Genomic DNA, 15,193 nt, shown 5'->3' with positions numbered 1-15,193 from the left:
ACATCATTAAATATTAAACAGCAAGTTATTCTGTGGGTTATCTGGAAGTATTTAACAAATGCTGAGCGAAAGACTGACAATTGGGTTTTAAATACATAGATAGACAGCTGAGGATAAACATCAGGGGAGACAGTCTTCACTTTTTGACACTGAAAAGGCAAACTAGAGTCTTATTAATTATTGACTGAAGGATTAAAAATGACTTTCCACTGATACAGTGACATTTATGATGGGTTTCATTACTTCATAACCAAAACCTGCTAATACCTAGGTCCAAAAATAATTTAAATGCCAAATCCTTCATTTTACATCACTGCTAACGTTAGACCATTTCTGATTATGCAATGTGTATCTAAAATGTTTAGGAGTATTGGAAAAGCCTCACAAGCATTAGACTCTAGGGTCTATACGCAGGATGATATAACTGGGATGCTTCTGAACACTGCTTGATTTTTGTAAGAGTTTTCATTTCAGCACTCAGCCTTCATGACATCTCCTCGACTGCTTCAAGGAAACAATCTTGATTTTCTATCTTTAAAGTGCTTATTTTGGGTACGGTAACAAAGGTCAGGATATAGCACACGTGCCGGCACACGTTCATGCAGTCTGAATCGCTGCTTCTCCTTGAGAGAGGCTGACAGGGACCGAGGCCTATAATTCCCTCCCAGTTATGCCTGCTTTATTTTCAGTTGTCATCAGTGAGTCCAAAAATATGGTGTTTGCGTCTGCTGCCAAACCAGCATTCACACAAATATAATTGGAGAAGTTATTTCAACAACACGGTGGCTCTGTTTCCTCCACACTCCCTCTGAATCAACACATGGGCCGATGGCTGCTTACAGTGTTTACAGAAAACACCAGTGTGTTCGTACCACAAGTGAGATCTTTGATTTTGAAGAAAAAGGAGCCACATATGTGGAAATCTGCTTATATCCTCAACACAGAAGCGCCTTGAGGTGACTTTTGTTGTGATTTGGCGCTATATAAATAAAATTGAATTGAATCGAATTGAACACAGACTAATAGTTTAAACCGTCCTTTACAGTGTGCTGATGATTGCTGTTAAATGTCATCTTGTAATGCAGACATCCACTTCAGTCAGCCAACTGTTATTATTGAATACTGTTTTTTAATCTTTTATTTATTTTTTTCCTCAAGAACCAAATCCTGAGCTTCAACCAAAGAAAGACTTGATTTTTCTGACTATCCTCTTTTCTTCTTGCTTTTTCCCCTCAGGTAATACGGGGAAAAATGCGAGGACCCCCCTCCTTGTATTCTCTGTGTGTATGCCACTGTGTAATATGGCTTTTTATTCCTATGTGATGATGAAAAGTGTTCATGTAGGAACAGAAGCCATTTTACACGTGGTGGTAGAGCAGCATGACGGAAGCATGAAACAAGCGGGAGCTCCTCGCTGCCTGCTTGCCAGTGCTCACGGAGACCAACAACATATGGTTGGATAAATGCAACTGTCTTCTTGCTGAATATTTCCCTGTAGTAAAGATACATTTATGCTCGTCTCTCTGATGAAAAGTGAGCTCAGCGAAGTGCTGATTTGAAGACAAAAATATGGCGTCAGAGTTTGTTGTGTGTGCACCTGTTTTTGCCTCCAGGCACACGCACCTTCCACTGCTTCCAGTGTTTGAAGCAAGCGGTGACAGCTGCAGTCCGCAGGGATGGAAGTAGGAACATTTGCAAAACATGTCATGAACAAAAGAAGAAAAGAGCAAGGAGAGACCTGTACAGATCTTTAATAACCAACTATAAAACAGGCACTTGGTGAGCCACTTTACAACTTGCAAGAGACACTGCATTTCCCTTTCTTTTCATTCGTATTCATTTTGCACATTTTTAAAATAAAACTTTTACACCACACATTCATCTACCTACAATATAATACAATGTAAGATACATACAGTATAAACAAGATAAAGCACCTTTGTTGTCCTAGTAAATACTATTAAGAATTAAACACTTGGAGTTACAGATTGAGTTTGTAATTTGTGTGTGGTATTTTCAGTGCATGGGAAGAACTCCAAATACAGGTCTTGGGACTTTGATGTCCTTGTATGCACCTGAGTTTATACAATGGAAGCTTTTCCTAATTTTGTTTTCTGTCAGCCTACATGTGATTTACTTGGATGGTTTACACAGTATTAATAAAATACAGAGAGCCAGTAAAAACAGTCTGATGTACGTTTGTAACTGCATCTGCTACAGATCTCATGTTCCCTTCTGAGGACATTGGCATTCACATTACAATAAAAAAACACAATGTAGCACCACGTAATGTTTATACAAAGGCTAATACGATGAATGTCAATGCAGTACAGTAATGTAAAAAAAAAAAAAATACAAAATGACTATGTAGGAAGTATTTATGAAAGGTGCACAGACAATAGTCCATGTCAGTTCTGATGTCATTTGGTCCTTTAGTAGAAAACATTAAAAAAATTATTTTATGAATGCAACATGAACATGCATTTCTAAAAACAAAATATTTTACTGTATTTTCAAGTATTCTTTTTTCTCTCCTTTAGGTAAATGAAATATATTCTCTTAAAAAAAGTTCAATGATTTCTCCAACTAGCATATTTAATTTCTGACCCAATATTCATATTTGCCATTCATCCTCACATTTATGTAATAAAAACACATGTACAAAGAAGAAATAAAGTGACTATGTAAGTATTTAAAGATTTAAAGCATTTCACAGAAAATAGCTGTGCAATCTCATTCACCATAATGAATTGTCTTAAACATTTATACCTGTGAACATTTACAGTCTATTATTCACAGATCCCCCCCCTCCCCAACCCTTAGTTAATAGATTCTGATGTGTCCTTCCTTAAAGGAATCTTAAAGCTAGTGAGTTTTTGGCCAAACAGCTGGCTGAGGAGGTGGTTCTGTGACTCTGCTGTCCGGTAGGAATGGGTCTCCATCGACCTTACCCCTATCTTTGGTCGAGATTTCAAAGAATTGTTCATGGGAACTGAAGAAACTTTCGATATCTGAGAATGCAAAGCTCTCCCCAGAGTTCCCTTTTTGGTTTTATAGTCCCCGTTCTGAGGGCTCACAAACTCAGCCTTCTTTTGCGTACAGCTATCAAGCAGACTTCGTTTCGACTGCAAGCCCAAACTTACAGTCTTGCACTTGGAAATGATTTTGTTGCTAACGACATCATCCCGTACTGAGGACAGCACAGGGTACTCATTCAGTCCATCTGACTTTCTCTGCAGAGACGGATTTGCACACTTGCTGGGGCAAAATTTCTTCTTGGGTCTAGAATCAACGCCAAAATTTTCTTGTGTGACTGGAGAGGAAACCCTTTGCAGGCTATGAGGGGATTTCGTGTCCTTTCTCTTCTTCTGTCGCCTCAGCGGTTCCTTATCCTCATTTGAAGCTGAGGCATTGGGGGAAACCTTGGAGTGAAGGCCTGGTGTTGACTCTGTGGTCTTTGGACTACTTTTGGTGTTGTCAATTGACTTCTCAAGGGCAGCCTTCTCTTTATTCTGACTGTCATATTCCTGCTCAGCACCATGAGATAAGATCTGTTGTTTGCTGCTATTACTAGAAGAGTTGGACATCTGATGCCACTGCTCCTCATCCCCCTGCTGGTCCATCACATCGACAGCTGATTCATCCTTTGCAGACTCAGGTGTCTTTAAACTGATTTGATTTTCTATTAAGCTGACTACAGAGTTGTCACTAGGAGGAGGTGAATCAGTTTTTTCTTCCGTTTCTGTAGCGTCACCTTGAACAGAACCTTCCTCAGCTTTAACAGTCTCCTCCCCCGCACCACTACTCTCTTTAGATGCTGACCAACAGGTTGTTTCTGCTCTAATGTGGATCGACTCATTCTCCTCTTTCACGTCGCATGCTTCAGGAATTGATATTTCATTACCCTCTTTATCAAGATGAGGCGAGGGAGTCGGGTCAATTTCCTCCTTCTTGGGTGTAGCAGACTCAGGAGAATCCATATGAATGCATTTTTCCAACTTTACAAGCAGTTCAGAGTAGTCCTCAGCAATGTCCTCAGTCTTCACACTTGTATTGTTTGTGTCACTGTGGTATTCATTTTTGATGGTCTGTGTGGAGTCGTCTGCCATGGACACAGGGGGTTTGGAAGACTGTGTGTCAGAGTTTTGATTTAAGTGCAGTGAGCTTACGCTAGCAATGCCACTGTCTGAGCTGTTTTCTTGCAGACTGTCAGGGAGAATTCTCCTCTTTTTACTTGTAGGCGAAACACATTCATCTTCTTTGGATGCAGACACTCTGACGGGTCTCAAGACGCCTCGGAATTTGAAAATTTTGTTTCCCCCTGACAGGTGCTTTTCCATGTGACGATCAAACTGCTCTTTCTTGGAGAAGGTGTAGTTACAGGTGCTGCAGATGAAGGATTTTTTAATCACGTGCATGACATCAGCGCAGAGCTCACAGGTGTAGAGGGTGGTGTGCTTCGAATCCAGCTCATCCACCTCCTCGTGAGCTCTCTTCAGATGATCTTTAAGCTCCTGGGCCTCCTGATAAGAGACGGGGCATTTGTGGCACAGGAAAATCCTTTCCAAATTGTGAACCACTAAATGTCTCTGGAGTTTGAATGGTTTGGGGAATTGTTTTCCGCAGTGGTGGCAGTCTCTTGAGGGGTCTTTGCAGTTGGGATGCATCTCCACGCTTTTAGGTGTCTCTGTTTTGTGGAGGACTTCAAGTGGGGTTAAGGCGTTCTTCCCACCAGCTCCGCTGGCGCTTTTACATTTGTGAAGCTTTGCCTCAGCACCCTCTACCATTGTGCTGTCTGCAGAAACAGCTTTTTCCTGTTCTTTATTAACTTTGCTGGCCTCTCTGCTCACCTTGCTGGGGCGATGTTGCATTATTGAGGAGATGAAGTTCTTCACTGCTGTCTCTTGCATGAAGCTGCCCGAAATGCCTAGCATGGATCCTTGAGTCTGACCCCTCCTGGCAAACTGTGTGGCATGCTCCCGTAAGTGTTCATTGTACATCCACACATCTGATATCTCCTTCAAACACATTCCACAGGTCCAAATACCTGTCTTGTTTTTTGCATGCTTCTCCCTCAGATGGTCTCTTAGTTGTTCCCTGGAGCTGAATTTACGCTGGACACACATGTAGCAGGTTGGAGGTGGAGAGGGGTTGTGGGAGAGTTTGTGAAAGTTCAGCTCACCCAGGGTAAGGAACCAAGTGAAACACACTTTGCACTTGTATTGTTTATCTTTGACTTTCATTCCGCCATCTTGCCGTTTCCTGCCTCGCCGCTCTGCCACTTTGTTGGACTTTTCATCATCTCTATTCTCCACATCAACAGTTGCGATTGCTGGAGGAGCTACTGAGATATCTTTATTAGAATCAAAGAACTGGATTTCTGGAAGCTGAAACGTGGTGTTCATGTTTTGGATGTCAATGCTGTGGAAGGTTTGAACGCCCTCTGGCTCCACAGTGTACGGGGTGGATGCTACTTCTGGTTTACAAGATTTGGGATCAGAGGTCACAGATGAGCTGGTATCAAAGCTGGTGAAGGCAGCGGGACCACTCCATTCAATTGAAGATTCATCAATTGTGCTTTCAAGAGGTTTCAAGAGGCTGCTGCGGAGCTCTTTAATGTTGTCATGAACAGCATCCCCCTGATCCCTCTGTTTAACATCTGCCAGCGGTGTGACATCTGCCTTTATTGTGCTGTTGTGGCACATATTCAACATGATGGCATCATCAAGAGAAATTGTCTCATATTCACAGTGCTTTGCGTGATTGTCATTAAAAGTCTGTTCAGCCTGGTTTTCCGCGAATTGATCTTTACTTTGCACGAATGTTTCAGGAGGAAGGAAGTCAGCAGTCACATTTGAACGGGGCGATAGCTTCTGCCTTTTGTTTCTTTTGCTGTACACCCTTTGGCACTTCTTCCTTTTTGCCTCATCATCTCTGGGGAAGAGCTGTGAGAATGTGGTGTCATCGTCAAGTAGGGCCTTCAGATCAGGACTTATACTTGGAGGGCTGAGAGCTGTGGAGTTCAAACAGGAGAGAGGATGTACTTTGTCTGCAGGGCTACTGTTTTTCTCACATTTTATTTCGCCTGCCACGTTTCTAAGAATCTCCTGGGCAAGGCTATCTTCTGAACCTTTCAGTTCACACATGTCTTCCACAGGGAGCAGAGTCCTTCTGGTTTCATCACATTCTCTGATAACCTCCTTTTCTACAGTTATAGTACTTTCCACATTATTATCCGTACACACTTCCAAATTTGCCATCTCTGTGATACTCGTACATTTTGTTTCTTCTGCATCAGCAATTTGATTGATCTCCACAGTTTCATTAAGTACATTTGTCTCTTTTGTTGGAGATCGGGCTGTGTTGTCAAAAGCAGGCTCTGAAGCAGCACAGTGAGGGAATTCCTCAGTTCTTTCACTGGTTTTCTCCTGTTCCTCAGAAGATTGGCTGCGCTCTGCACTGCTTTTGAATTCGGGAGTTATAGCTTGAAGTATATCTGTTTTTAATATATTCAGAAGCTCATCAGAGAGATGGTTAGGCTTTCTGTTTACCTCACTGTTCTTGTTCTTTCTAGCTTTGTTGTTCTTCTTTGCTTTTACTGACAGCATTGGGCTTTGATAGCCTATTTCATCTACTGCCACTGCACTTGTCTCACTTGCCATTTCCTCCAGGATGGATTCGGTGTCTGCCGCTTTAGATATGAGAGCACTACTTATCTCAGGCAGGCCATCTATTTTTGTTGGGTAACAGGTCTGTGAATCATCTTTATGTTTTTTCTCTGTAGTTTGTGATGCTTCATAAATAAGCGCACTCCCCTGATGGCTTGATGCTGCACTCTGCGGGCCAGTGTGTTTTTCAGCTTTGACCAAATGCTTCATTGCTTTATGCCTCTTTAACCCTGGCACAGTCCTGAAACACATGAAGCAAATTTCGCAGAGCACTTTGCCCTGCTGAGCGCTGCTCTGTGTCTTTTTTTGCGTCACATCTTTGTGTATTTGCGTTGTTGAACACTGGCCAGTGTCTATTGTTGGTCGCTTCTCTGAAGGGTCTGATGGAATCAGCATTTGTTCACTTTCACAGATGATGAGTGGCTTAGGAGTGGGCGGACCATCTGAAAAGGTTTTTTTGAGAAGTTTACTGTCCTCAACAGAAGCTTTGTGAGAATCTAAAGTTTCTGTTTCAGCCTTGCTCAGAAGGTCTGCATGCACATGCAAATTCTCAACAGGTTTGAGCACCTCATGGCAAACCTCCAGGTTTGTCTTTACATTACCAGCTGTAGAGTCTGTTCTCTTGCTTTGAGCTGGGAGCCCCAGTGAAAAACATGTGAATTTCATACTCTGCTGTAGCACCAGTGGTTCATCGGATGAATATAGCTTAGCTGCAGGGTTGGAATTCAGTGATGCTCCTGTGTCTGCTTCAGTTTTGCTAAAAATCAGTGCAGGGTTTATACTCAGATCACATGATTCAGAGTCATCACTGGGTCTCAGCACGGTATCTGCATTCTCTTTAGGCTGACTGGCTGGTGAGACTGGTATGTAATCGTACTGGTTTAGTTGTGGAGGTTCATCTGAGATGCTGTTATAGTTGAGTGGGCTGAGCTTGAAGTCGTACATTAAATCTCTTTTTCCAAGGCTCTCTGATACCACTGGTGGTTCTGCCATAACGGTTGCTGGAAGTGGAGAGGAGATGGTGGTTTCAGATCTGGGGATTTTACACTCTATCATTCCCAAGTGCAGGTCAGGCGGACTTATTAAAGAGTACTCCATCTCCACGGTTGTGTTTAGCTCCTCACTGTTTGAATTTTTGTTTTTGCCTTTGCTTCTTGGGGATTTTGTATTTTGAATGGAGTCTTGATCAATAAATTTATTGTCGCATGTATTGTTTGACTTACACGAATCCTCTTCTGTGTTACATTTCCGCATAGGCATTTGATTAGAGCTTGATAATAGAGGACTGACTGATGGAGCAGTCGTTAAATAGACGCAGTGACTTTCTTCCACTTCATCTCTGCACGGTGAGTTATGCTGACTTGCCATGAAATCAATGGGAAGCTGCTCTTTGATGTCCTGAACATTTAAAATCTCTTCTCGTTTCTGAGCAGACTCAAAGATGAGACCTGTCTCAGTTTTTAATGAGTCATTAAATGGAGTCATTTTGCAGGAATCACCGTTAATGATGCCATCAGACTGTGAAATGATCAACAGATTGCTTTGTCCCTCTATGGATTGGGTGTCATGGAAGGGCGAGCAGCATCTAGAGCTTTCTGTTTTGGTTTCCACCAGTAACGGACTGCAGGGCTTGTCTGTGGTGACAATCTCTACGGACATATCAGTTTCACTGTACGTCTGTGTCGACAGGCCTATTAAATGATCTTGGCTTGATGTTTCAACAGTTATTTTAACAGTTTTACTTTCTGACCGCTCCACTTTTAATTTGTCAGCATGCAATGAGCTGTTGTCGTCACGATTACCATGGCTACCAGCTGATTGTCGCTCCGCTGCTGCCTTCGTCACATCTGCCATTTTCTCACTAATATCTGAACTGGGCTCAGCCTGAGCTGGTGATAACAGATGAACACCAGAGTGACCCGTAATTCCCTTCACCGCCTCCGCTTCCTCACCCGTGGGTGAATACTCTCGGCTGACACTACTGTTTTTAAACAGCTGATCGACATTGTCCTCTGCATTACAGTTCCCGCAAGATTCCTCATCCACACGTGGCTCATGTGTCACCACACTTGAGCAGTGAGCAGTCTCGGTTAAAGTGCTACTCTTGGAGATATCCTGCTCTGATGCGACTTTACTCTGTGCCTTGTAATCCTTGTTTTCTGTGGCCTCACTTGGCTGCGATGAATTTGGCTGGCTGCCATTGACTCTGGGGTCAGCCTTGCTGGAGAGAGATGACTCTGACTCATCCAGAATGAATTCAATTTCATCCTTCCTCTCACTGATATTTGGAGGTGATAATATATTCTCCTTTTTCATAATTGCTTCCTTTTCCTCATGATCTTCTCTTTCAACTGCATCTGTTGCCTGACATTCAGTTTCTACATGTTGTTGACTTTGGGGAGAGTTGACATTTGGCGTTTTGTCTACTGATATAAGGGGTTCTTTCTTGAATATAGAGTGTGAAATCACCTCCAGACTTTTCATGAGATTTTCTGTATATCTCTTCTGCTCCAAAATCTCTTCCTTTGTTTCCGCAGGAGTGTCTTCTTCAGCACTTCTTTCCTCCGTTTTTTGACCAAGGTGGAGCTGTGGGTGTTCAATACGTGAGGATGCAGAGATTAAATTTGGTGCATGGCCCTCTTTGTCTGAAAATATTTCAAGAGCCCCTGATTCATTGTGAATTGCAGTGTGGGGACTGTGATGTTCACCCATTAGCTCAAATTGAAACGTGCCGTGCCATGAGAGTCCCTGTTCAGTGAAAGGCTCTGAAGGCATCGAAACAGGTACATCTATCGTCGGTACAGAGCATTTAGCATCCAAAGTGGGGCACTCACTCTCTGACTCATCACCCAGACGTAAAGGTGAAAATTTGCTCATTTGCAGCTGTTTGGGGACGTGCTGATCCAGTATCGGTGGCCTTTCCAACTTTGTTGTCTGCAGCTGGTTCTCGAGCTCGTTCACTATTCTCTTTATCTCCAGCTCATCCTCTGATGCACAGCTGTTGAGATTTGCACTGTAGTCAGTTATTTTTTCTGGCAGAGACAAAGGAACGTGATTATAATCTGGCTTCTTTTCATTTGATTTCTCCGAGTTGCTTTTGTACTGGGATATCTCATCTGGTAGAACGGGGCTAACAATGAGATTCCAGTCTCTTTGCTCCAGAAAAGGAGAGAAAGATGACACAAAGTCGTCCTTTTTCTCCGATGTGTTTTCTATTGAATGGAAACCCTCTTTTTGTATCGGCATCTCCGAGTAAAGGCCACCGTCAAAGCCTGTGAGGTCCCCAAACATTGATGAGGTGTCAAATGAAAGCGGAGATTTAATGAGTCCTTGCTCCTGGTCCAGGGGGTAAGGCATGAGGTGGAGTGTGTCTTTTTGTATCAGCGGGCTTTGGCTTTCAGTTGGAGACAGGCACACTTCATCCATCAAAGAGCTGCAAAGAGACCCAGGTTTGTGCGTGACTAGGTCACTGGCTAAAGTGATAGCCTCTTTCACTGCACAGACACTGTCGCTCTGTTTTTCAAACGTGGGAGTGTCTGATAACTCTGGCTGTGCAGCCAGGGAGCCCTCTCTTCTTTTGCCCTTTGTTTTTCTGTCAATATTGAAATCAGTTTCTTTGGTAGAGGGGGACTGTGAATTAAATGTCTTGTTATCTGTGCCGCCACATTGTGTTGGTTCGTCTTTAGGGCAAAGATTGTCTGCTCTCTGTAGGGAATTTCTGTCTGAAGTAACCGTTGTACTGGGTTCTTTTTTGTGAGACACGGGTTTCTCTCTTGATTTTGCATGAGACGTTTTGCTTTTTTCCAAGTGCTTTACTGTGTCTTTTGCTTTTTGTGAGGATGCCGCTAGATCAGCAGCTTCAGGATTTGAGTGACATTTCTTTGGATCCTCTGTATTGTCTTTGATATCAGAATGAATGGCTTTGTTGTTGTTATACTTCTTGACAGATTTTGTGAAAGTCAGTGCAAGTGTGCTGGACTCTTTAAATAACTTCTGAGGGGAAGACCTTTCATGGGTTTTCTGCTCTGGAGACTCTTTGTTTTTGTCTGTCTTCTTCTCACAGTCTGAGTCAGTGCGATCAGTGCTTTTGGGGCTGTTGATACTATCACTTGAAACACTCACAGATGTGCTGAGTTCACTGCTTGTGGACGATCTGCTACCCCGCCTCCTGAGCCTCTGGTGAGAGCTGTGCTTGTCGGGCGAGAGAGAAACCTCTTCGCTTTTTTTCATCTCAAAACAGTCCTTCGACTCATGCCTCCATGCTGCCTGGTCCCTCTCGCTCTTCGCTCGCCACTTGCACTCTTTAGTGTATGTATATTTACAGCGACTACTCTGATTCAGTCGGCCTTGGCTTGCTATCTTTACGGGCTCACATTCATCATCTGAGTCTGAGACATAGTCGTATTCTCCAAAGGCGGTGTTCTGCACCGTAGGAGTTAGTCTCTCCATCACCAAGGAAAACTGAAGGTTTTTAGTACCTTTGACGTGGAGTTTATGGAGCTTATTTTTCTGTTGAACTATTTTGTGAATAAGTTCTTTGCTCCAGGTGCCCCCTCCAGTGTTTTTCCTCTTGCTCTCTTTCACTGCAGTTCTTGAAGTCGGAGAGGTGGAGGCCTGTGAGGGTGCCGACCCTCGAAGTGCGGAGTTGTCCTGAAAGCTCTTAACGCCGCAGCGTTCCGAAAACTTGCTGGATAAGAGTAACCTCTGTGTCCCCGTGTTTTCGCCCTCGCTCTTGCACAGAGTTTTTGCCTCTTTCACTTTGCTGCCTTGTTCCCACGTCTTCTCCCTGGAGGCAATTCTTGAATTTTTATGAGAGACTTCTTTTTTTATGTTAATTTTCTCATCTTGTTCCAGATTCAGAGAGATTTTCTCAGGGCTCTCTACATCAGAGTCATAAAAATACTTTTCCTGTGTGAAAGACACATCATCAACTGCTTGTTTATTTTTGCTCTCAAAGACCAGGGATTCTTTCATTTTCAGAGATTGTTTGTTTGACGATGTTTTGACAGTGGTGAGGTCATCATCAGCAAATGCATCAATAAAGCTGCTGTCTATTTCAGCATTGTCTGACTGATATCCCAGTCCGTTCAAAGCTTCTGTGATTAGACTGTCTAACTTGGCATCCATTTCCAGCTCGGGGAGGTTGACTGAACTGGAGAACAGTTTCATTGAATCGTCTTTATTGTCTCCTTTCATTTCACTGTCACATATCAGGTCGCCATTTTTATTGAGGCCCAACAAAGACAAGTGAAGATCAGACGGACACCTTGAGAGTGAAACGTTTGACACGGACGACACTGCTTTTGCTGGATCTGAATGGTATTTTCTACTGTCCTCAATCTTTGCCGTTTCTTTGAGGTCATTTTGTGCAAACGTGTGATGAGCACAGTATTGCTTATGGCCTAAAAATGAGGCCAGGTTGTTGAAATTTTGATCACACTGTTTGCATGTCAGGAGCACATCCAACTGGTCAAGATTTGCTGTGGCTAATGAGCTGGCTAACAGCTGATGTGCAGAGTATGGCGGGGGAGGCTGCTGGTGCTCCACGCCAAAACTATCCACATAAGCTTTGCTTCCATCCATAGTTGTCTTTACATGACTACTGCTTTGCAGGTAGCTCATCATGTCGTCTTTGGGTCTGTCTGGTACAAAAGGAAGGTTCCGCGGAGCGTCGGAATGAAACTGGTGGGAGTGAGTGCTCAGGTGATCTGAGGGTAACTGGGTTTTGCCTTGTGGTTGGTGATAGAATGGGTGAGAGGGTGGTGGCTTAGATATCTGCGTGTCCTCTGAGCTGATGTTAACAGGGCTCGTGGATGCTGGGGAGTGGGAGGAGCAGGTACTGCTAGATGCAGGATTATGAACTGGGGATGGTAAAGGGGATTCATAAGGCGATACCATCATCAGTCCCATAGGCGGCACCTGTAATGGTGGAAAGCTGTAGTTTCTTGACGGTGCTGCTGGAAGAGAATGATTGAGTCCAAAGAATACTACCTTATTTTTCGACTCACATACTTGTGAGTGGCTTGTTTCTACTTTAAAAGTTGGGACTGTGTTACTGTTTTTTTTAACAATCTCCTGTCTTTGGTTTGAAAAGACATCACCAGTTCTGCTGTTCTGAAATGAGCCAGGAGTTTTCAACGAGCTGGGTTTATGTGATTTTATGTCATCCTGCCAGTCAGAGGGGGAAACTATGTAAGCCAATTTTTGATTGCTTATTTGTCTAGATAACTCAATTCTACTTTGGTTTGGCATGGCAGGGGTGGGTCGTATCTGCTGCCAGGGCATTCTGTTATTTTTAGATGAATTTGGCCTTTGGTCAATCGCTGGCTGGTTCTGAAACTGAAACTTGTCATTTATATCAGTGTACTGAATTGTGTTTGGATCCTCTTGTGAATATGCCTTATTAGGCCCCTCCCATGAATGTGGTATCCTACTTAGAACATTACTGTTGATGTTTTTATCAAAAGCCATTGTGCTCGAGCGAATGTTATTGACTGGAATGCTGTTATATGTTTTGGTGGGAAAGTGCATTGGTGAGCCTGGGACTTGTGAAATATTTCTTGCATGCATACTTCCTTGAATGAGTGTTCTTTGGTTGGCAGCTGTGTCTTTGGGGTGACAGTTTCTCTTACTCCCCGAGGTGATGGCTGCATCCCTACTGTCTGCCTGACCAATTGCATCTGTGCTCTCGGCCAGCCCAGTCTTTCCTTGCTCCGACTGCTGTGAGCTGGAGCCAGAGCTGTCGCTGCTGGCTGAGTCCTCACTCAGGTTTCTTGGACACTGGATGGATGATGCCACCCCTTGCATAAACTGTGACTGCGGATTGTGAGGATAAGTGCTTCGACCCTCTGGTTGCTGTTCATTATTGAACTGAGTGTTGTTCTGAGCAATATTTTGCCCTTCTGCAGGTGCGAAAGAAAACGAGTTATGGGTCACATGAACAGAACCTAAAGAGGCGTTTGTGAAGTCTTGGGATTGTGGGTCCTGTTCACAGGGAAAAGAGTCAGAGGTTGATTCTTCCATTAAATTATATCCATACTGAAATGGGCCAGGCACAAATGTGTTTGCCTTATTTGCTTCTGATAGGGCAGTGGATTTCTGCGATGAAACCCCAAAGTTAGCACCATTGAAAGTCCTTTCAGGAGATGCCCATGCATTAGAGCCACTCAGATGAAAGTCAGTCAGAATCAGTTGGCCGCCAGGCTGTGCACTGTTGCTCTCCATGGATGCTGGCTGCTGCTGCTGTGACAGGGGTGGGTGTGGGTGAGATGATGTTCCACTTGAGGAGCCCAGTGTCTGTGAGGTAAAGCTTTGGGAGGTGAGGTTAGAGGAAGCCTCTTGGAAACAGCGGCTGTAGCTAAGCTCTTCTTGTTGTAGTTCGGCCTCTCTCTCTGGTATACTGGGAACGTGGAATCTGTAGCTGCCCGAAACTGGGCCACGACTGGTTTCCAACTTCTTGGGTGGCAAAACCTTCTGCTGCGGATATGCAATACCAACAGTGCGTGGATTTGTAATGCCTGGTCTGTACAGCTGCTGTGGGTTGCCTCGCTCTGTCTTTACTGACCGCTTCCCTTTCTCTCGGCTGCGGCTCTTTCCACTTGGAGACTGGGGACTGCCTTTGCCACTCGACCAAGTCCTGTCAGTGGCGAACTTTGATCTGTTCTGCAGTGATCTGAAGTCAATCTTCCCTGCTTGCTGTGGTCGTATGACAGCCTCACGCTGCTGAGGACAGTCCCTTTTCTTCTCTATTTTTTCAGCTTTGGGCCCTCTGCTACTGGCTCTGGCCTCAGTGCCTGTGCTTGAAAAGTGCTCTGAAGATTCCTTTGAGGTTTTTTCACTCGTCTGCTCCAGCGTGGTGCCCTCATCCTGCAGTTTGGACTCAGTGTCCAGCTCTTTGACTGCATGCATTCGCTGAGTCTCTCCTGCCATGGTGCACAATGTGTGCTGTGAAGGCCTGGTCCTCAGAAGCGCTATCTGGGAGACAGGGACATCGTCTTGTGTGTAGTAATAATCACTAAATGTCCAGTGGCAGGAACTGCAGGGACCGGGCTTCTCGCTGCAAGCTCATCTCTTCACCCTCATTGTCAATTGCAGATCTGGCACCAAAGCAAATCAGACCTGGAAGGAATAAAGAGCAAAGAGGATCAGATGGCAACCTTAAACTATCTGATGAAAACAATTAAAAACTCTTAGAAATTAAATGTTTTTTGTTAGATAAAAGCAAACAATACTAATTAAACATGCAAGCGAAACATTGAACAGCATTCAGAAAAACTTGTGTATCCAAAAAATACTTTTTGGCCTAGGTGTTAGTATTGAAAATAGAAATGTCAGGAACTTCCAAATGAAACAAATAAAGTTAAAAAACAAAACAAAACCCTACAGTTTCACACAAAGCTACTTCATGTCATATACTTGTTCCCTGTTTCTGCCAGCAGAGAGCAGTATTGCAGCATCAAACAACAGTACTGTCAATATACACTGTGTGATCAATAGGGAATTCCAAAATTCTGTCTTTTCATACT

At 43.7% G+C, this 15,193-nt stretch overlaps 1 protein-coding gene across 1 annotated transcript; it reads right to left on the bottom strand.

Annotated features, from left to right (window-relative positions):
* Window positions 1-1,848: 1,848 nt before the first annotated feature.
* Window positions 1,849-14,778, bottom strand: znf469 (zinc finger protein 469). Its single transcript, XM_085461475.1, has one exon. It carries the CDS (start codon window positions 14,595-14,597, stop codon window positions 2,820-2,822), a length of 11,778 nt encoding a protein of 3,925 aa, XP_085317601.1. The 5' UTR covers window positions 14,598-14,778; the 3' UTR covers window positions 1,849-2,819.
* Between the last annotated feature and the right edge of the window lie 415 nt (window positions 14,779-15,193).

The sequence above is a fragment of the Copadichromis virginalis genome, linkage group LG7, assembly GCF_057382275.1.
Source record: "Copadichromis virginalis isolate Kocher_CV1m ecotype Utaka linkage group LG7, C_Virginalis_male_GT1.1, whole genome shotgun sequence".
NCBI lineage: Eukaryota > Metazoa > Chordata > Actinopteri > Cichliformes > Cichlidae > Copadichromis > Copadichromis virginalis.
This window is presented reverse-complemented; position numbering and strand designations above follow the sequence as displayed.

Excerpts from the sequence above, each read along its gene's own strand:
- znf469 (XM_085461475.1), bottom strand. The coding sequence starts at position 14,597 with ATGGCAGGAGAGACTCAGCGAATGCATGCAGTCAAAGAGCTGGACACT.